This window comes from Malaclemys terrapin, chromosome 1 (genome assembly GCF_027887155.1).
Source record: "Malaclemys terrapin pileata isolate rMalTer1 chromosome 1, rMalTer1.hap1, whole genome shotgun sequence".
Taxonomy (NCBI): Eukaryota; Metazoa; Chordata; order Testudines; family Emydidae; genus Malaclemys; species Malaclemys terrapin.
In genome coordinates, this window is record NC_071505.1 from 309,254,483 (window position 1) to 309,278,056 (window position 23,574).

The 23,574-nt window shown below is 43.5% G+C and overlaps 1 protein-coding gene across 2 annotated transcripts in view; it reads left to right on the top strand.

The window, feature by feature from the left end:
• Window positions 1-23,574, top strand: part of ATP8A2 (ATPase phospholipid transporting 8A2) — a 633,600-nt gene that overhangs the window by 162,855 nt on the left and 447,171 nt on the right. For both annotated transcript variants that reach the window (XM_054015410.1, XM_054015411.1), the window contains exons 17-19: window positions 11,554-11,659; window positions 13,865-13,947; window positions 15,465-15,514. In XM_054015410.1, coding sequence (XP_053871385.1) covers window positions 11,554-11,659; window positions 13,865-13,947; window positions 15,465-15,514 — 239 coding nt within the window. The remainder of the gene's footprint in view (window positions 1-11,553; window positions 11,660-13,864; window positions 13,948-15,464; window positions 15,515-23,574) is intronic.

Here is a 23,574-nt window from a genome sequence, read left to right on the forward strand (position 1 = left end):
ACTGGCAGATTTGATCAAGTGTGTATGATCATGTCACCTACTACTGGTGCATTCTACCGAGGATAGAAGCACTTAAAGAAAGGAAGGTGGGGGAGAAAAGTAGTTGAGTAGAGATGAGAAGGGAGAAGAAATGGAGAACTAAAGGGGAAGAGTAAAAAAGAGGAGGGAGTGCTACCTCTGATGTTGAACTCTGACCAAATGGTGACTTTTATATGGGTACCAGCTAGTTTCTGTTAACAGATGTAGTTATATAATATGGGATGGTAAGAATCCTAACCATTGAGAGAGATTTTATAGGTTCAGTAATACTAGATTTTTCAGAGAGGTTCCATAGATATTGTGCTATCAGAAACAATTTACTTCCATTGAAAGAAGTATTGATTCTTGTAATATTGGTCCTTGATACTGGCAGCATGGTGCTTTCTGCAGGTCTCACTAAATACTGCACTATCCCAAAGGCAGACTCTGGAATTAACTTATATGGACCTGTGTGAGAGGAAGTTTAATAACAAAATGAACTTAGGCTAAGACTTCTTTTAAAAGTGACTATTGATTTAGGTGGCCCAGGTTTGGGTGCCCAACTGGAGGTGTCTTGAAAGGGCCTTTTTTCCTCAGGTGGGAACTCAGCACTTTCTGAAATCTAAACATTGAGTTACCCAAATTCATTTTTGAAAATGTTGGCCCTTGCCTTTCTCTTTAGTATCTCAGAGACTGCTACCACTCTAACTAGGTTTTGGTTTTGTAAACTAATGGGCGCTAAGCTTAAAAAAATAAAAATGGTCAGATTAGTATTAGTAATTATACAATATTTAAAGTACAGTATTTAAAGTATTATTTGGTGAGGAATCTTTTTATTAAAAGACGCTTTAAGGAGACATTGTGCACAACTGCATGACTTTCTCTTCTGTTTACACCTTCTAATACTTCAGAACTATAATTACAACATAATATGAATGCCTGAAGGTTTAATGACTTAATAATGATCAATGGCATAATGTATTATCATGGAGTCTGCAGATGTTTGTGGATTTCAGTTTCCATCTATTCATCAGAGAGGTTATCCAGCCAGCAGAATATATTTTATTCTTTTACTTGACCCTGCATTGCAGTAAACTGCATCAAGAAAAGCTCCTGTCCCATGCACATCACCACAGCCCAGTTTAGGTATCTTTACATTCTTCTGATTTGTATTCATTAGATCAGTGGTTTTCAACCTGTGGTCTCTTGTTCCCTGGGGTTTGCAGACTATGTCTAAGGGGTCCGCAAAAGACGACTATACAAATTTAAGTTTCAGATCCCACAAAAGGCATTCAGTTTTTCTGATCAAGCAAAAGTATGTGAATACCTCCACCTACAGGTCAAAACCCAGAAGTGTTGTTACCATAGAAGCCCACAGTTTAGTGCCCTTTTCACGCTGCATCCAGGGCCGGTGCAACCACTAGGTGAACTAGGTGGCTGCCTAGGGCACCAAGTGGTTGGAGGTGCCAAAAAGCGCGCTCAGAGGAGGCAGTGGACTGGAGTGTAGGTGAGCTGGGGCAGGGGAGCCCGCAGCAAGTAATGGGGGGGGGGGCATGCAGGGGAACCGCTCCCTGCCCCAGCTCACCTCTGCTCCGCCTTCTCCCCTGAGCACGCCGCCCCTGGTCTAATTCTCCTCCCCTCCCAGGCTTGCCGCGCCAAACAGCTGATTGGTGCTGCAAGCCTGGGAGGCGGAAGAAGTGGAGTGGCGCCAGCGTGCTCAGGGGAGAAGGCGGAGTGGAAGTGAGCTGGGGCAGGGGGCTGCCGCAGGGGGGCCTGCCTGGGCGGAGGGGGGGCGGGGAGCTGCCGCAGGGGCGCCGCAGGGCGGAGCGGGGAGCTGCCGCGGGGGGGCTCCCTGGGCGGAGGGGAGGTGGGGAGCTGCTGCGGGGGGGCTCCCTGGCTCTTCCCCATGGCCCCGCCCCTGCTGTTCCACAGGGCCTCACAGTGACAGTACAGTCAATACAAGTGCTCCTGGTGAGGGGACACACTGCTGACACAGGGAGCAATGTGTAGACACGCACAGGTGATGTAATTACTGCAGCAGCTGTACGCTGATATAAGTTAGATCAACTTAATTTTGTATTGTAGACATGGTGTCAGTCTGGAATGAGTGTAAGTTAACATCTGATGGCAGCTCAATGGTCTATGAGAAATGTATCGTTCGGTGGATGCCACAATTTACACTAATTGGTGCCTTCATTAGTAGTCCTTGAGGAAAGGCCAATTCAAATGGATTGGGGAGACTGAATTACTCTCTCAACCTTAGAAGTGGTCCCTTAAACTAAGGATTGAGCAACACTGATGGAGCATTATGGGGAAGCTTGTATTGTCTGCCTGTGCTGTATGTGTTTTGTGCATAACTTGTGGACCTTGGTCTCTACAGCAATCTGTGATCGCTTTTCACAAACACTATATACACATGTGCTCACTCATTAGCATAGCCCTTGATTTCACACAGACTTCCCAGTCCAAGGTTGCAAGTCTATCTTATATCCCAGGAGAATGTTCTCCATCATCTGGGGACATTGCTGTCCACGTGCATCTTCTTTCAATTTCTTAGCTCTTTTGGTCCATTGCTAACTCTGAATATTGACTGATGGACAAATCCAATTTTGACTGTCAATCAAGGAGATTGATTATTCTGTAGAAAGATTATTCTGTAGAAAGTTTTCTGGGAGAAAAAATTCACTGTCACTTGACATATATGGAAGGATTCGCATGACCTCTTCATTAGGTTTTGGGGGAAGAATGCCCATATTTGCCTTTCACAGCTGCTTCCATTGGATGTTTTTTGCCACAGCATCAAGGAGATTATACAGGCTGTATCCTTAGGAAGAAAGCCCTAAATTCTTATTAGAATGGAAGTAGCTGACTTTTCAAGGACTTAAAATAATGTTTGCTGAGTATGTTAAACTGTTTATAAACTGGGTAAAATCGATTGATGGAACTTCAAAGTTGTGTATGTGTAACCCACAAACCTTCTGGGTGTGCTGTTCTGTCTCACCTAATGGCAGTGAGACCACTGAGAGAGAGAGAGAGAGAGATAAAATGACTGCTCTACAGCCTCAGCTAACAGCCAGTTGGCTTTTAGCTCATGCGGTAGAGGCTCATGCACTAAGCTCCAGAGGTCCCATCCCACCCGCCCATGACTGGGGTCTGTCGGCGTTACACATGCACAGTAAATACCCACAACGCTGAGCTGAGAACTAGCCCCCATGCCCTGACTCTGTTCTGTTTTATCACAGGCATAAAAAAATACTGCATCGTTTTCTACACTTCTAGACTTTCATCTCAATAAAACACACAGGTGCGGATATACTGCAGTTTTTAAGAGTCTGTAGGAGGCTTCAGGGGACTGAGACACTTTTCAAGAAATAACTGCTTCAGCCCAAACTTTACCCACTCATCAGCACACAATAAGAAATTGCCATGGTTTGGGAGGAAAAAGAATAATTTTCAAAAAAGCTGGTTGTCCGCACGCCTGCTCCACTTCCTTCTCATTGATATGTGCAATTTAAAAAAAACCCAGATATTCGGTAACGGCTGGCAATTTGTTAAACAAACAAACCATCTTCTCCCATGTTTGTGGGACCTTCAGACCATGACAGTTAGAGGAAAATGAGTTTTGTTTGGATGTTGAGAAAGGTCAGATATGAATTCTTTCTATGTCTGTGCTTGAAGGGTGCTGAATACCTTCAACTCCTAGTGATTTTATGTTTCAGGGGTGCCCAGCATTTTACAGGACTGAGCCTCAAAGAGGTGTGGTAGACAGGAGAAGTAATACTTGTTCTTGTCATATTGCATTTAGAACAGTAGTTTTCAACCTCTAGTCCATGGACCCCTGGAAGTCTGCAGACTGTTTAAGATTTCCAAAGGGGTCCGCACTTCCATTTGAAATTTTGTAGGGGTTTGCAAATGAAAAAAAGGTTGAAAACCACTGATTCAAAGGCATTTAGCAATGGTGAGACCCAAGCCCACATGGGACTAAAATGGGTAATTATTTTGCTAGCTGTGCTGGTGGTAGAACTGTTATCTTGTGGGTAGTAAATACATATCATGTGACCCTGCAAAATGTTTTGTAAGTCTTATGAACAAACTGACTGAAAAATAAGTCAGTCTACTTCCTTTCTGGAAATGTTATGAACCGTGGAGTTGATCTAACATTAAATGTCACTACCAAGTTAGAGATGCATTTTAAAGTCTTTTTTCTGTTACATTTTTTTGTCATTGTATCTGTCTGGAGATTCTTGGGGATAGAAATAATGGTGCTCTACCCGCTGTGGCATACAGGTGCAGATTTCCAAATCCACAACAATTAAATTGTGTACGCAGCACCCACTCTGCTGGCAGAGAGGACCCAGTATTAACAAAGCCTGAGTCTTTGTTCCCCCTCTAGTGGCCAGACAACATAATGAGGTTTTGTAAGTCTGCCGCTGCCTCCTAATTTAACAGACCCTGCCCTTTATCTCAAGCAGTAAAGGGTCATGCTTTTAGATCAGGTGGTCCTGGGTTCAGTTCCCCACACATAACCCAATGAAGGCATCACCATACTTGCAAATTTGGATTTTTGTGAGCATGTTTTCTACATGTGTTTTAAAATCCAGACTTGCATGTGTGCATTGGATGCAATGTATATGGGTTGAGGATCTGGGCCAGGGCGTGCTTTGGTAAGGATTGCATATACCATGGGGGGGGGGGTGTCTCTTTTTAGGGTGAAACTTGAAAAGAAATAGATTTCTACTTCTAAGCACAAACATTAAAATTAGGGTTAACATGATTGGATAGGAATAACTGGTGCCTGGGAGAAAGAAGGTTGGAAGCAATGGTGCTGGTAAGAGTGGGAGCTACTAGTGGGCAGATGGGGAGCAAAACAAGATAAAGGGCAAAATAAAAAAGTAGAAAAATGTCCAGATATATAAAAAAGAAAAATGGGACTAAAAGAAGGTGAGGGCGGGGGGGAATCAAGAGTTAAAGCAGTGGTGGCATCTGTGCTGGGGCATGGCCCAAGGGCTAAACAAGGAATTTCAAGGGGCTGTTAGAATTTCAGCAACAGAATGGTTGGGTTCTCCTCTATTAAATGAAAACCATAACGAATAATGCAGAATCTGATAGTCTGTGTGGGCAGGGGGTACACTTCAAACAGAGAATCAGAATTATAACCACAGAAGTTGTTAATGAACATGAGGATCTTTGCACATAATTCTGAGGTAGTATTTTGATTCTGTCTCAGTCTTCATTGACACAATAAATATTGTGTCAGTGCTGGAACAATATAGCAAGAAAACAAATGGCAGCTGTGTGAAAGAGCTGAAGCGATAGGCCTCACTGTTTGGTGATCTGTTGCTATAGAATTGGGAGGTTGCCATGTAATCCATTGTAAACTGTGAAAACATAAAGACAGCAACAAATTAAATTGGCTTCATACAAGCCAAATAGAGGAGTAGGTGGCACTTAAAACTTATGATGCGGGGGAAGGCAGGTTCAGATGGAAAGAAATTGTGAAAGTGTATAATAGGCTAGGTAATATATTTGTTATGTGGACATCAAAGGCTTGCAGCAACAGATGCTGAAATGAGAATCCAGCAGGCTGCATATTTTGTGGAGATGGGGGTATAAGTTTCACCGCTTTCATTAGAAATAACACAGCAACTGCATGTAACCTCCTGGACAATAAAATTTCCATTTCTCACATTTCTTTTTGATGATACACCATCTGTTCATGTCCTTGAATGTAGTCTCTGCTCTCCGGTGTAATAATAAATTAGATGATTACTGGTATTTGCTCAGGATGGATCCAAATTCTGCTCTAAGATGTACCCATGCAATCCCATAGGGGTCTAATGATGGGAGCCAAATTCCATTCTTAACTATTAAAATATTCACAGTATAAAACAAATATACAAAGTAAACTAACCATATATGTACTAGGTGTATTGTTTTCTTTTTCAAAGACATCTTAAGAGATCTGCTTCCCAACAATTTTTGAGCTTACTTAGTTTTTAATTGAAGTGTCATGCAGTAGCTGTTGCAAGATGTTGTGGCCTTAGTATTGTGAAAAAAGAGTTAATCAGAAACCCTGCCAATGGCAGTGGATTTTACAGTTGAAGTGTAATGTGGGCTGTTACGCATTACTAGTAGCTGCGAGCCCTTGCTTTTGCATGGGTATAATTAGTAAAATCATGTGTGGCTTTTAAAATAAAATCTGAAAATGACTGAGAACTTAAAAGTTGGGCAGTAACAGACTGTGAATCCCACGGAGGAGTGAACTTGCTCAGATTCTAAACAAAAAGAGCTCTCAACCATACTTGTAGTTGTTTCCATCACTTCACACTGACTCAGGGCATTCTAGGCTTCAGAGAAGTTTGGGGTTATTGTGTCTGCTGGTTGTATTGTTGAGTGGATGGTTGTGTTGATTTGTGTGTTGACTGTGTTGTGCTGGGAGATTGTGTTGAATTGTGTGGGTGGGGAATGAGTGATGCATGCTGCCGTCAGGGGCTCTATGTATTTGGGGTTATTGCGTGTACTGGTTTGGTGCTGTGTGGGTGGTTTTGAAGAACTGTGGCAGCTGGGCCAAGTATGCCACCATCTTTGCAGTCTCCCTCATACAACCAATGAAATTATTGCATGCAAATTAGCTGTAGAGTAGGGATGGTAATTGAGTGAGTTATCTATGCTATCTAGGACTCTAGGCTTGGCATAAATATGTGTCTTGCTGTTGCATGATTTGTAATTTGTAAAGTCAAAATGGCTGAGAACTTAAAAATTGTTCTCAGTGAATTCTGGGATTATTCAACCTGGTGATATTCTAAACAAAAAGAGCACTCAACAATGTTTGTAGCTGTTACTGTTGCTTCACGCTGACTCAGCAGACATTCTAGGCTTCAAAGACTGACAGTCCTAGAATTTTATTATATAGGTTGTCCTTACTGTAGAACTGCAGTTTGAAGCAGAATTGTTTTTAACCTTACCTCTGAAGCTGCACAAAACTTATTTTTTTAATGGTAAAAAAGGGGCAAGGTGAAGGGAAATTATAGTAGTTGAATTACAGGACTAGGAGACAGGAATTCCAGAGTTTTAATTTTGACTCTGTCACTTGTAGTAGGAAGAGAGCCTGAGACATAAGCCCTTGTATTAGAGGGCTGGTATGAGGCAGGACCTGCTCACAGAATCTGGCAGATAAAGAGGAACTGATCACAGAACTAAAAGTTAATGGTAGCTTAGGTACAAGTGATCATGACTTGATCACATTTATAATGTGTAAGCAGAATAAAGTCCATATCTCTCTCTCTCTCTCTCTCTCTCTTTCTGTATATATATACACACGTACACACACACATACGGCAATTAATAGGACCAATTTCACAAAGCTGAAAACAATTATGAGCCAGATCAGCTGGGCAGGAAGAATTTAATCAAAAAAGGTGAATAATTGATAATTGTTTTAAGAACACCTTACTAGATGCCCAAAAAGCCACAATCCTACAATTGAGGAAGAAGGCTGTGCTGGTTAAAAACCAACCTAGATTAGAGGGGAAGTGAAAAAATATAACAAATGGAAGAAAGGGCAAGTTGATAGTAATGACTATAAATCAAAAGTTAAGAATTGTAGAAAATTGATAAGGGAAGCCAAGGGACACAAGTAGAACTCTGACTAGCAGAGTTAAGGACAATAAGAAGGAGTTGTTAAAATGTATTAGGAACAAAAAGAATGCTAACAATGGAATTGGTCCATTACTAGCTGGAAATGGTAGAAATATCAATAATAATGCAAAAAAGTCAGAAATATTCAATAAATACTTCTGTCCTGTATTTGGGGGAAAAACAGATGATGTAGAGTGACAATGCTCTTTCCATTCCACTAGTGTCTCGGGACGATGTTAAATAGAAGGTATAAAGTTAGACATTTTAAAATCAGCAGACCCAGATAACTTGTGTCCAAGAGTTTTAAAAGAGCTGTCTGAGGAGCTCACTGGACAGTCAGTGTTAATTTTCAATAAGTTTTGGAGCACTGTGGACGTTCCAGAACACTTGAAGAAAGCTAATTTTGTACCAGGTTTTTTAAAGGATCAACCGGATGACCTGATACATATAGGCCAGTCAGCCTGACATCAGTTCCAAACAAGATAATGGAGTGGCTGATATGAGACTCTGTTAATAAAGAACTAATGAAGGGTAGAGTCATTAATGTGAATCAACATGGATTTATGGAAAATAGAGCCTTCCAAACCAACTGGTAATCTTTTTTGATGAGATTACAAGTTTGGTTGATAAAGGCAATAGTATTGATATAATATACTGAGACTTCTGAAAGGTGTTTGACTTTGTACCTCACAATATTTTGATTAAAAAATTAGAATGATGTAAAATTAACATGGCACACATAAATTGGATTAAAAACTGGCTAACTGGTAGGCCTCAACATGTACCTGTAAATGGTGAATCGTCATCCAGTGGGGTCCCGCAGGGATTGGTTCTTGGCCCTATGCTATTTAACATTTTTAGCAATGACCTGACAGAAGACATAAAACTATAACTGATAAAGTTTGCAGAGACACAAAAATTGGGGGAGTGGTAAATAAGGAAGAGGACAGGTCACTGATTCAGAACAACCTGGAACACTTGGCAAACTGGGCACAAGCAAATAATATGCATTTTAATATGGCTAAATGTAAATGTATACATCTGGCAACAAAGAAAGTAGGCCATACTTACATGATGGAGGAATCTATCCTGGGAAGTAGTGACTCTGAAAAAGATTTGGGTGTCATGATGGATAATCTGCTGAACATGAGCTCATTGTGTGACGTTGTGGCCAAAAGAACTAATGTGATCCTTGGATGCATAAACGGGAATCTCAAGTAGGAGTAGAGAGGTTATTTTACCTCTGTATTTGGCACTGGAGCAACTGCTGCTGGAATACTGTATCCAGTTCTGGTGCCCAGAATTCAAGAAGGATGTTGATAAATTGGAGAGAGTTCAGAGAAGAGCCATGAAAATGATTTACAGATTAGAAAACATGCTTTATAGTGATTAGGTTACCATACATCTGGATTTTCCCGGACATGTCCGGCTTTTTGGTCCTCAAATCCCCGTCCAGGGGGAATTGCCAAAAAGCCAGACATGTCCGGGAAAATAGGGAGGGGTCTTGGGGCTTGGGTCCGGGCTGGAGCCGCTGGGGTCAGAGCCGGAGCTGCTGGGGCTGGCGCCGCTCGACCAGGGCTGGTGCCGGGCCGGGACCGGGCCCGGGCCCGAGCTGCTTGGCCAGAGCCGCTGGGACTGGTGCTGGGGGTGCTGGGCCGGGGCTGGTGCCCCGGGGCCTGAGCCGAGCTGGAGTTGCTAGGGCTGGGGATGCTCGGCCGGGGCCGGCGTGCTCGGCTGGAACTAGGGCCGGCGCCCCGGGGCCCCAGCCGAGCCAGGCCAGAGACGCCAGGGCCAGAGCCTCTTGGCCGGGGGGGCCGGACTGGGCCGCACCTCCTCGCGCTCCCCCCCCCCCCCCCCCGCCCCAGCACCAGCTTACCTGCTGCCTCCCTGTTTCAGGCTTGCCGCGGGGGTGGGGCCGGGGCCCCATGGAGTGTCCTCCTTTTTTTTATTAAAATATGGTAACCCTAATAGTGATTAGAATCAAGGAGCTCAATCTGTTTAGCTTAACAAAGAGATGGTTAAGGGGTGACTTGATTACCCTCTATAAGTACCCACCTGTGGAACAAATATTTGATAATGGGCTTTTCAATCTGGTGGCGAAGATATCACCCGATCCTATGGCGGGAAGTTGAAGCTAGATAAATTTAGACTGGAACTAAGGTGTAAATTTTTTACTGTGAGGGTAATTGACCATTGGAAAAATTTACCATGGGTCATGGAGGATTCTCCATCACTGACAATTTGTAAATCCAGACTGGATCTTTTTCTAAAGATCTGTTTTAGGAATTATTTTGAGGAAGTTCTGTGGCCTGTGCTATACAGAAGGTCAGGCTAGATGGTCACAATGGTCCCTTTTAAACTTTGAATCTATGAGTGAGTACTGGAAATCTTGGAATCGTTTTTTTAATAAAATCTCAGATCATTTTTATATGACCATCTCTTATTCAACAAGACCAGCTACAGTGCTATTGTAATACCGACAGACCCCGGTCGTCGGGATCAAACCGGGGACCTCTGGCGCTTAGGGCATGAACCTCTACCACATGAGCTAAAAGCCAGCTGCCTGTTAGCTAAGGCTGTAGAGCAAACTCATTAATCTCTCTCTCTCTAAGTGGTCTCGGTGCTACTAGATGGGACTGAACACCACACCCAGAAGCTGTGTGGGTTATACTAGCAGGACAGTATAGTAGCTGATTGTGCATTTTTGGCTGTGTAAAGTTCATGCTGAGGTTTACAAGATGAGTGAGTGTTGTTGTCCTCTACTGGCCAGCCCATAGAGAGGATAAGGAACTTTCTACTGCTGTCAGCTTCATGATTTCACCTTTAGCTCAAGTCATAGTCATAGAGTCTAAGGCCAGAAGGGACCATGAGATCATCTAGTCTGACCTCCTGTATATTATAGGCCACCAGCATCCACACACTAATCCCAACAACTGAAATTATACCAAAGTATTACAGCCCACAGGAGACTAAACAATTGTGTGCCACAGGCAGAGAATAGGAGAGACCAAGGTGCACCAATGCTCAAGGCCCCAGCAATGGCAGGAAATTGATTGAGAGAGATACACAGATGATCTCAGCAAGTAACCTGCACTTACACACTGAAGAGGAAAGCATAACCCCCCTGAAGTCACTGCCAGTCTGACTGGGGGGAAATTCCTTCCTAATCCCACATGTGGCAATAAGTTAGACCCTGAGCATGTGAGTAAGAACTAGCCAACCAGGCACGAGAGAGAGAGAGAGAAAATGCTCGGCATGACCTCAGTAGTGAGCCCCACGGCTGGCTGCCGAGCCCTGCTCCCAACCATCACAAGCAACCCTGTCATATAATCCCACTCATAAATTTGAAGAGCTCTCTTAAAACTAATTAAGCTGTTTGTCTCCACAAGTCTTTTTAGCAGAGCACCTGGGCCTAATCTTATACTACATTGCTCCTTATGTGGTCATTTGCACCTGTGTAAATCTGGTATAAATGCTACCAAATCTCAATTTTTCCAGTCACTATACCAATGGTAGCATTTTATACTAATTCCTTTGCTTTTACCTTGCAAAGATGTAAATGACTACACAAGGTGCAGGGATGTACAAAATCAAGCCCCTTTTGTTTTTTTGAGTGGAAGGACAATGGTTCTGGCTTTCCAACTGTGTGTGTGTGTAAATAATTTACCTGTAGATCGAGTGCTGCACACAGAATGAGAGTTCATTAGCACTGGCTCTTGATATCTCCAATATTCTACATGGCTGAGAGGTGAGAGGCAATACACTGAGTTAGAGAAGTGGGTGTTGCACATCTAAATGGATTGAGTTCTGTTTTAAAATCCAGAACGTGCCTATGTCTTATACATTGAGTCTCCTTGTAATGAAAGTACCAGACTAACTTGGTGATGTTCTATGTAGCCCACAGCTGCTCACATACAGGAGTTCCTCACTCTGCTGGCCGTGTGTCACACTGTTGTTCCTGAGAGAGATGGAAATACAATAATCTACCAGGCCTCCTCACCAGGTTGGTCATTTTCTCCTTCTTTTGTGGGGTGGGAGAGAGAAGCCAAGAGCTTTTTAAAAAATGCTTTTAATTTAAAAAACACATTTAAAAGCAAACAAAATCTCCTTTCATGTATGACTAATAATGGGCTCTATGGTGCCTTCAAGACACCAGCGTGCACAGAGGGTACACTATCTTCTGGCGCTCCCCACTGTACAGAGGGAGCACAGCCACTGCTTCATCCTTCAGAGGTGATCCCCGCTGCTACCAGCTGCTTCTGCTGGATTATGTAGAGGGGTGGGGTGGGCCCACAACCCAAGACTTTTGCCACCCCTTTGAGGCAACTAGCAAGGTGAGACTCCATTTTTGACTCCCTTATCCCCTTTTTGTATCCTTGCAGCAACCAATCACAAACTAGCCCCGTCAACGAGCTAGCAGTACCCGATTGTCCACTGCTTTGCCCTTTGTGTCGTCCTTTATGCCTGTGTGAAATGAGTGCAAACACTGCCACTGTTCTACTTTGGCAGCATCCTGCACCCACTTTATGAAGGTGTAAACGACTACACAGGACATGAGACAATGAAGAATTGGGTCCAGAATTTATTGGGGCCCATGTTCCCCTCCATTCTGTGCTGTTGAGGGGAACAAAGGAGACCAGAAGGAACAGACATGCCCCGCAGATTGGGGTGGGGCAGTAGCTCTGTGGCAAACTCCCCTCAATGACTGTTTTTGTTTTTTTTTTGTATATAACTTGATTTTTTTTTATCCTACCATGTGGAGATTTGTTCAGTGCTTAATGTGGTCCAAGGAGCATGAATTCTTCTCTGTGCCTCTTACCTCTCTTCAGGGAGGGTTGGGTACAGGAGTGGGGTGAAGAGCAAACAGGAAGGCTCAGCTGTGAGCTCTGCTCTCAGGATGTGGGAAGGCTTTCCTCATGGATATACCAGGATCAATGGAATTGGACATTGCAAACCCCACCGATACAGGGGAATTCAGACCTTGCCACTTGTCTCTCTCTAAGTATGTGGTACATCCCACTGCCTGAGGCATTGCCTCTGAGTTCTAACGTGCAGAATTATTTGAGCTCTTCATTACTTTCCCCAGTCTCCAATAGAATATGGTGAATTTTTGTGTGGAAAAAAGTTTGTTGAGTCATTTCAGCAGAAGTTGGATTAAATGCATGTTGTATAAATATTGACGTAAGTAGCTTTGATCGTCCTAATTTTCCAGACAAGTTTAAAGAAAACTTTACAGCACACGAACAGACAAACTATGGCTCTTCAATAGGAACAGATTTAAAATTTTGTATTAAAGCAAATGTTACAATTATATAATACACAGGTTAAGGAAGGAGTGTCTGTACATCTGGGTGTTAGGGATGTAAATGTTTAACCAGTTAACTGATTTGCATCAATCTTATTGGTTTCAGTTAACAGTTAATGATTAAACTCCACTGCCCAGGACTCCACTGCCACCCTGGGGGCAGGCTGGCAGCTGGCCGTGAAGTCCTCAGCCGTGGGTGGCGGAATCCCCAGCCGCGGTCTGTGGCCAGGAGCCCTGGGTGCAGGGGCCGGCAGCAGAGCACTGCATAAAACATTTAACCATGTAACCGATACAGTTTTAATCAGTTACACGATTCCTTTTTTTAACTGCTATTTACATCCCTACTGGGTATAGTGCTTAGATTATCCAAAAGTACAAAGTTTGGTTTAAAAGTCATAACATTCATATAGTACATAATCTGCAATAACCCAAATTTAGGTTAATACATTCAATGATACAGTTTAGATATTAGCATCCAAATATTTGGGTACATCACTCATGAAAGTTTATACTAAGAGTTGGTCATGGAAAGCAAATATAGCAATGAGTATAACTTGTCCCTCAGTAATTGAGCCTTTAGGATAGGTTAATGCTTCAACAAATACAATGCATTATATACAGAATGCCAAGTCTAAAGTACATGTGTGCAGCCCTGTTAACCTGTATGCAGTTTTGTAGGAGGAATGCCAGTGCAAGCATGCTTTATCTAAGGGTTATGATGGAAACTTTTTAATTGCTGCTGATTAGCTCCTCTCGGTAGCAGGTTTTAGACATCTCTGTTTCAGTGGCTGCCCATTGCCTGTATCCTGCCAATGCAATGCTCATGGGAGTAGTTTTTTTCCATGGTCATCTGATTATATTTCTGATTAGTCCCCAATAAAGCAAAGCTCCTTGTATTGACAGATGAAGGGGCGTTAGTAAAAGGAGCAAAAAAGCTTGGCTATATCTTCACAGGAAGAACTCCACATTCAGTTATCATTGATGCGGTAAGTAGAGCATGTGTAGTGTACAGTAGCTTTCAAGGATATGTGCATGGGATACATCCCCTTTGTATGGGTCCACGGGCAGCTCTACAGGGCTCCCTCTGAGGCCATGTGCAGACAGGTTTTGGCAGAGTGGGATGGGCAGAGCCAAGGATCTGGCTAGAGGTGAATCCCGGGGTCCTTCCTCAGTGGAACAGGCAAAGAGCAAAGATACTAGTCTCTAAGGTGCCACAAGTACTCCTGTTCTTCTTTAATCGAGGCAGTAAATTGAAGCTGCCCCTATGGGATGCTCTGGGAAGCACATTAATTTGAGATGGGCAATGGGGAGAAGATTTCCCCCAAAGAGAAAACAAAATACATAGATTGGAACGAATATATACTTTAGTGTAATTCCATATGTAACTGTCCCTTTAACTTCTAAGTCCTGGCATGTGCTAGAGCTGAATCTCTATTCTTCACTTCAAAACACTGTTACTTGGTTTAAAAAGCGTGTTGGAGGTCCTGGATGTTCAGTGTTGTCTGGACCTGCCCAGGGCCTTCCCACCTACTCTGCACCTGGTATTATCGCTAAAATAGCTAAGCCCATTTGAGCACCACAAGACAAATCCTGCCTCCAGCACACAGCTTGAGTACTGTATCTGGGCTATGTGATGCCACTTCTATGGGTAAGGAATCCTCCCTCCCTAGGCCAAGCTCTGCAGCTGCCAGTGCAGCTCTGAGGCTACAGTCAGGTCCTGGACCTCTGCTCTGCTACAGGATTGGTTGTAGATCCATAAACCCTTCATTTCTCTTTCCTCAGCCCACCCACACTCAACTCCACCAGTCCCTTCATTGGATCCCTCAGCACTTGCTTCCAGTGCAGTAGAATCAAACAGGTTTCACTGCATCTCTGAAACGTTGTGCTTGTGGAGGGGAGGGTTGTTGGTAATACCAGGGTTTGCTCCTAAATGCGGCAATTTTCAACAGAAAATCTTAGTCTCTTTTGCATATTGGTCCCGTACATTGCTGTCTGACACATGAAATAAATGCCCACACTTTTGGGGGAATCCTGCTTATTAGGCCTGTTAGGATTTGTTATCACAATAATGTCTCTGCTTCTGCTGGAAGATTTTTATTCAGGTGGTGCACTGTTTATCTATTATGTCTACGACCATATTTGAACCCTTTCCTTATGTCAACGGCCTTTACTTAGCAGGTTTAAATGTTTAGTCTTTTTTAAAGCATACTTATGTGCTTGCAAAGCTTGGGAGCTAGAATTTCCTCTGTTATATAGATGCATCCCCACTAAAATCAGTGACTGCAGGCTCGTAAGGTAATAGAGAAATTGAAAGTCACTGGAGTTGTACAAGTGCAAATGAGGGCTGAATTTGCCACTTCACAGTTAGACTGAAATAGGACAGTATACCTCTTTAACCAGGAGAGGGCACTATCATCACATCACATTTGAAATCATGATGCTTCTATACATATATGCATCGTTCACATCATCTTAATTTTCTGTACAATGTATTTTTCTGCAGCTGGGGAAAGAGGAAGCCTTTGAAATTCTTAATGTGCTGGAATTTTCTAGGTAAGTTACTTCTGCAGATATTAAATAAATGCAAGGTAGCAAATAAGAGAGAAAATGTGCTAGTAACATTACTAATAGATTCATAGATTCTAGGACTGGCAGGGACCTCGAGAGGTCATCGAGTCCAGGCCCCTGCCCGCATGGCAGGACCAAATACTGTCTAGACCATCCCTGATAGACATTTATCTAACCTACTCTTAAATATCTCCAGAGATGGAGATTCCACAACCTCCCTAGGCAGTTTATTCCAGTGTTTAACCACCCTGACAGTTAGGAACTTTTTTCTAATGTCCAACCTAGACCTCCCTTGCTGCAGTTTAAGCCCATTGCTTCTTGTTCTATCCTTAGAGGCTAAGGTGAACACGTTTTCTCCCTCCTCCTTCTGACACCCTTTTAGATACCTGAAAACTGCTATCATGTCCCCTCTCAGTCTTCTCTTTTCCAAACTAAACAAACCCAATTCTTTCAGCCTTCCTTCATAGGTCATGTTCTCAAGACCTTTAATCATTCTTGCTGCTCTTCTCTGGACCCTCTCCAATTTCTCCACATCTTCCTTGAAATGCGGTGCCCAGAACTGGACACAATACTCCAGCTGAGGCCTAACCAGAGCAGAGTAGAGCGGAAGAATGACTTCTCGTGTCTTGCTCACAACACACCTATTAATACATCCCAGAATCATGTTTGCTTTTTTTGCAACAGCATCACACTGTTGACTCATATTTACCTTGTGGTCCACTATAACCCCTAGATCCCTTTCTGCCGTACTCCTTCCTAGACAGTCTTTTCCCATTCTGTATGTGTGAAACTGATTTTTTCTTCTTAAGTGGAGCACTTTGCATTTGTCTTTGTTAAACTTCATCCTGTTTACCTCAGACTATTTCTCCAATTTGTCCAGATCATTTTGAATTATGACCCTGTCCTCCAAAGCAGTTGCAATCTCTCCCAGTTTGGTATCATCTGCAAACTTAATAAGCGTACTTTCTATGCCAATATCTAAGTCGTTAATGAAGATATTGAACAGAGCCGGTCCTAAAACAGACCCCTGCGGAACCCTACTCGTTATGCCTTTCCAGCAGGATTGGGAACCATTAATAACAACTCTCTGAGTACGGTTATCCAGCCAGTTATGCACCCACCTTATAGTAGCCCCATCTAAATTGTATTTGCCTAGTTTATCGATAAGAATATCATGCAAGACCGTATCAAATGCCTTACTAAAGTCTAGGTATACCACATCCACAGCTTCTCCCTTATTCACAAGACTCGTTATCCTATCAAAGAAAGCTATCAGATTGGTTTGACACAATTTGTTCTTTACAAATCCATGCTGGCTGTTCCCTATCACCTTACCACCTTCCAAGTGTTTGCAGATGATTTCCTTTCTGCATCACAGGAAGGATAGCTCAGTGGTTTGAGCATTGGCCTGCTAAACCCAGGGTTGTGAGTTCAATCCTTGATGGGACCAGTTAGGAATCTGGGGTAAACATCTCTGCAAAGGCTGTAAATTTTGGGGGAGGGATAGCTCAGTGGTTTGAGCATTGGCCTGCTAAACCCAGGGTTGTGAGCTCAATCCTTGAGGGGGCCACTTGGGGATCTGGGGCAAAAATCAGTACTTGGTCCTGCTAGTGAAGGCAGGGGGCTGGACTTGATGACCTTTCAAGGTTCCTTCCAGTTCTGGGAGATGGGATATCTCCATTTATTTATTTATTTATTTATTTATTTGCTTGCTCCATTATCTTCCCTGGCACAGAAGTTAAACTAACTGGTCTGTAGTTTCCTGTTTTTATTTCCCTTTTTATAGATGGGCACTATATTTGCCCTTTTCCAGTCTTCTGGAATCTCTCCCATCTCCCATGATTTTCCAAAGATAATAGCTAGAGGGTCAGATACCTCCTCTATTAGCTCCTTGAGTATTCTAGGATGCATTTCATCAGGCCCTGGTGACTTGCAGGCATCTAACTTTTCTAAGTGATTTTTAACTTGTTCTTTTTTTACTTTATCTGCTAAACCTACCTCCTTCCCATTAGCATTCACTATGTTAGGCATTCCTTCAGACTTCTCGGTGAAGACCGAAACAAAGAAGTCATTAAGCATCTCTGCCATTTCCAAGTTTCCTGTTACTGTTTCTCCCTCTTCACTGAGCAGTGGGCCTACCCTGTCTTTGGTCTTCCTCTTGCTTCTAATGTATTGATAAAAAGTCTTCTTGTTTCCCTTTATTCCTGTAGCTAGTTTGAGGTCATTTTGTGCCTTTGCCTTTCTAATCTTGCCCCTGCATTCCTGTGTTGTTTGCCTATATTCATCCTTTGTAATCTGTCCTAGTTTCCATTTTTTATATGACTCCTTTTTATTTTTTAGATCATGCAAGATCTCGTGGTTAAGCCAAGGTGGTCTTTTGCCACATTTTCTATCTTTCCTAACCAGCAGAATAGCTTGCTTTTGGGCCCTTAATAGTGTCCCTTTGAAAAACTGCCAACTCTCCTCAGTTGTTTTTCCCCTCAGTCTTGATTCCCATGGGACCTTACCTATCAGCTCTCCGAGCTTACCAAAATCCGTCTTCCTGAAATCCATTGTCTCTATTTTGCTGTTCTCCCTTCTACCCTTCCTTAGAATTGCAAACTCTATGATTTCATGATCACTTTCACCCAAGCTGCCTTCTACTTTCAAATTCTCAATGAGTTCCTCCCTATTTGTTAAAATCAAGTCTAGAACAGCTTCCCCCCTAGTAGCTTTTTCAACCTTCTGAAATAAAAAGTTGTCTGCAATGCAGTCCAAGAATTTGTTGGATAGTCTGTGCCCCGCTGTGTTATTTTCCCAACATATATTTAGATAGTTGAAGTCCCTCATCACCACCAAATCTTGGGCTTTGGATGATTTTGTTAGTTGTTTAAAAAGCCTCATCCACTTCTTCCACCTGGTTAGGTGGCCTGTAGTAGACTCCTAGCATGACATCACCCTTGTTTTTTACCCCTTTTAGCCTAACCCAGAGACTCTCAACACTTCCGTCTCCTATGTCCATCTCTACCTCAGTCCAAGTGTATACATTTTTAATATATAAGGCAACACCTCCTCCCTTTTCCCCCTGTCTATTGTTCCTGAGCAAGCTGTACCCATCCACACCAATATTCTAATCATGTGTATTATCCCACCAAGTTTCAGTGATGCCAACAATGTCATAGTTGTATTTATTTATTAGCACTTCCAGTTCTTCCTGCTTATTCCCCATACTTCTCGCATTTGTATATAGGCATCTAAGATACTGGTTTGATCTTTCCTCCCAGTTTTGTCCTGACCCTCCTTTCTCTCTGCCAATATAGCCCACACTCCCTCTCATTTCCGACCCATCTCCCAGGTCTCCATGTTCCCCACTTACCTGTGGGCTTTGCTCACCTGTCCACGTCGAACCTAGTTTAAAGCCCTCCTCACTAGGTTAGCCAGTCTGTGTCCAAATAGGGTCTTTCCCCTCCTCGAAAGGTGAACGTCATCTCTGCCGAGCAGTCCTTCCTGGAATAGCATCCCGTGGTCGAGGAAGCCAAAGCCCTCCTGGCGACACCATCTTCACAGCCAGGCATTCACCTCCAGGATGCATCTGTCTCTGCCTGGGCCACTACCTTTGAGAGTAAGAATCGAAGAGAATACCACCTGCGCTCCAAACTCCTTCACCTGTACTCCCAGAGCCCTGTAGTCACTCTTGATCTGCTCAGTGTCACACTGTGCAGTATCATTTGTGCCCACATGGATGAGTAGCATGGGGTAGTAGTCAGAGGGCTGGATAATCCTCTACAATGCCTCTGTAACATTTCGGATACGGGCTCCCGGCAGGCAGCATACCTCCCAAGATGAAATGTCAGGGCAACAGATGGGCGCCTCCATCCCCCTCAACAGAGAGTCTCCGACCACCACTACCCTATGTTTCCTACTCGCAGTGGTGGCAGCAGACCTCCCAGCCTTAGGGGTACGAGGCTTCTCCTCCTTTACTGTAGGGGGTGATTCCTTCTTTCCTGTATCAAGAAGAGCATAATGGTTACCTGTTACCATGGCGGGAGGGTTCGGAGCAGGGGTGGAGCACTGCCTGCTGCCAGAAGTAACCAGCTGCCAGTGTCCACCCTGAGCCATCTCCTCCTCCACCAGTGGTGTGTCAGCAGTCCTGTGTACTGGGACATCTACCTCAGCTGTTTCCACATGGAAACTGTCCAGGAATTGCTCGTGGATCCTGATGCTCCTTAATCTAGCCACCTCCTCCTGCAGCTCCCCCACCTGCTGCCTGAGAGATTCCACCAGCAGGCACCTCTCACATTGGATGGTCCCCCCAGCCTGGATATCAGTAAGTGGAAATTGCAAGTTACAGTCTCTGCAAAACCACACCAGGATCTGGGTAGAAGCATCCATGCTCAGGTGCTCTGTCTGGCTACAGGCGCAGGAGGAGGAAACAGAAGCAGTGCTGGCACAGGTGTTGCGGGTCTTCCTAACCATCGTAAGCCTCCCCCTGTCAAACTCCCTCTCAAACTCCCGTCTGCAGCCCGCTGTCCGCTGAAAGGGTTGTTTAAGCAAGAAGTTTTGAATGCAGTTGGTTTATAGGTTTTAAGGGAAATAAAGGGAAAACAGATAGAACCGGCAAGGGACCTTCACCCCCTTCCCACTCCCCTTCCCAACTCCCTTGCGAAACTCCCTGTTAGCAGCCCCTGGTCACAAAAAAAGGTTCACTGAAATCTAAAGAAATTATAGTTGGTTGGCTAGTTAAATCATCCATTTTCCTTTAGATTTGCCATTTCCCTCAATCTGGGGTGAATAAATTGCTCCTTCTTACAAATGGGAATTAGAGGTCTAGTGGTCAGACGTGGAACTGGGGGTCAAGAGACATCTTTTCTAGTTCTAGCTCTGTCGGAGACTTTCAGTGTGACTTTAGGGAGATCACTTCACTTCTCTGCGCCTAAATTTCCTCACCTGTAAAATGGGGCTAATGATTCTCACCTTGCCTTAATAAAATGCTTCGAGAATGTCAGATGAAAAGCACTGTATAAGTGCAAAATATAATTCATGATTTCCACACAAGTAGAGGGAATCTCCCACTTGAGGGAAATGTCATGCCCTTTTTTGGGAGCAGCCTGACCACCCAAATTCCAGTGTCCATTCTGCTTCCCAGCAGGAGACCACTTCAGGCCTAATTCTCATTTACAGTAAGGATCCTTTGCACCACTCTGGCTGTGTAAGAGAACCTTAGCATAACAGGGTAAGGCCCATAGAGTCTCCCTCTGCTGAGAAGATGGAGATGTTTTATGCTTTGCACCTGGGTTTGGGTTGTACCAGTCAGACTGGGCTTTTCTGCCACTTCTAATGCCTGGCCCCCCTCAGTTCTGTCTACCAAGGCCAGGTTTGACTCAGCTGTTGCTTGGGCCTTCTTTGTTGCCTATTTCTGTGGCAAGCTGACTTGGCCTGCTGAAGAGGAAGAGGATGGTGAGGGGGAAGGTTTGTCTAGGTTGTGTTTCCCTCTTCCTTGCCTTCTCTGAATGTTCCTCAGATGTGCCCCCATGGCTCTCACTGGGTCTTGTGGATGTCTGGGCTTGCTTTGCAACCTCCATAAAGGGAGTGGAGTCATCATCCAGGAACCCAAGCACTGGGAGTAGAAGGGTTTCTGGTCACAGAAATTCCCTGCATCTTTTGACAACAGGGATCTTTTTTGGCCCTTCATGGATTCTCTTTGGGCCCACAGATAGAAGTCTCTCTTGTTGTTATCCTGTCCCTCCCTCATCCATAGTAGCATCTTACTCTAGCAAAGAGGATGAGGTTGCTTACACAGTTCCAGGACCCAGGAGAGGGTGGAAGCTCCCCTGGCTCATTAGTTTGCTGCAGAGCTTCTGGACTCTTTTTGATAAAAGAGTGTCCTACATATCTGCTATGAGTAGGAGACTCAACAGGGCAGAGCCTGTCAGGAGAAAGTTCAGTCCAAGAGACAAGGAAGACAAATGCTCTTCCATGTACTTTATCTTATCGGACTTACCCGGAGTCCTGCTTCATTCTATATGGTGACTGAAGGTGCGCACAGAAGGAACCAAAGTTCTACAAAAAACTGGGGTTTTTTTGGTTTGTTTTTGTTTTTAAAAGGTTGTAAAGTGAAGTACTGAAAAGTCAGGACATGCCAATTCTAAGATTGCTCAAAAGATTGTGCCTGTGTATTTACAATATACTTTAATTCTACCATTGCATTCTGTTATTTCCAAAATATCCTCAGAATTTCAACCAAACTGAGGCTCTGAACTAAGCCATGTCTCATTCATTATTAGGGGCCTACTAAATTCATGGCTATGAAAAATATGTCATGGACCGTGAAATCTGGTGTCCTCCTGAGAAATCTGGTCTTTTGTGTGCTTTTACCGTATACTATAATGATTTCACAGCGGAGACCAGCGTTTCTCAAACTGGGGGTCCTGACCCAAAAGGGAGTTGCAGGGGGATCACAAGATTATTTTAGGGGGGTCGCGGTATTGCTACCCTTACTTCTGTGCTGATACCTTCAGAGCTGGGCAGCCGAACAGTGGCAGCTGCTGACTGAGGGCCCAGCTCTGCAGGCAGCAGTGCAGAAGTAAGGGCAATACCATACCATGCCATCCTTACTTCTGTGCTGCTGCTGGCAGCAACTCTGCCTTCAGAGTGGGGCTCCTGGCCAGCAGCCGCCACTCTCAAGCTGCCCAGCTCTGAAGGCAGCGCCGCCACTAGCAGCAGCACAGAAGTAAGGGCAGCAATACCGTGACCTCCCCTCCTCCCAACTCGTTTTTGGGTCAGGACCCCTACAATTACAATACTGTGAAATTTTAAATTTAAATAGCTGAAATCATGAAATTTATGATTTTTTAAATCCTATGACTGTGAAGTTGACCAAAATGGACTGTGAATTTGGTAGGGCCCTATTTGTTATGTACTCCTGCTTCATTCACAGGATCCAATTCTACGCTCTGTTTTATGCCAGTCTAACTTGTTTGATTTCATTGGGTTTAGACTGATGTAAAAGTCTTGTAGAGAAGTGGAGACTCAAACTCGGTACTGAATGTGTGTGCACAAGGGGCAGAGTTAAAGTTGCAGAGAGAGTTAAGGTTGTGTGACCAATCTTAACTTTGACATTTCCTGACTTGTGTATGCTCTACTGTGAAATCCTACTGTTCTTTTTATGTAGTTTGTTTTGTTTTGAATGTACGAATAAAGCTAATTATTTGCTAGGAAATTTTTTCTGAATCTTTAGTGCACAGATTGCTACTGGTAAGAGGCACAAAACTCCATGTGGTGAGAGATTCTGCCTAGCTTTGTAGCATGTCAGATGAACCAATCCATGTTTTAGAAATTGGGGGGAAACTCACAAAATGCAATTTACTAGTAAGGCAAAATTAAGAGGAACATGAAAGTCCCCATTGTTCACCCCTTTGTATGTTTTGAAGAACCCTGCATTCATTTGTTGAATAATTTCTCCTAAAGCAGGAGGTTTGTTTGCATAGTTTATAGTGTGCTGATAGTATTCTTTTTATTGGCATGTTGCCAGGGTTCATGAAATCAGCCCTCTTGCTTCATCTGTGGGAACAGTGCCTAGGTCCCTTAATAACATACATAAAACTTAGAAGTGAAAAACACCCATTAAGTCATCTAATTGATACCCCTGCCAGCGCAGGATTGTTCCCTACAGTATATTCTTGAGTGTCCAGTTAGAAATGATTCAAGTGATTACCACCACTTCCTATGGGAGACTGTTCTGCCATCTAATATACCCCAAACGTAGTTTTCCTAACATTCAGCCTAATTTTTTTTTCATTTTTATCCCATTACTCCTAGTTATACCTGCTTAAACAATTCTACCAATTCTTCTTGGGGTCAAAAATGCATAAGATAGAGTGTTAGCATATCCATGGTAATTTAACTCTTTCCTCATACGCTTTTATTCTTTTTTTGCAAGTAAATCTTTAAAATAATTTTTGTTGCTCTTCTCTGAATTCCCTCCAAACTGTTGATGTTTTTCTAGTATCTTTTGCTGTCCAGAGTTAAAGGTGTTGCCTTCCATATACAACAGTGATATTACCTTC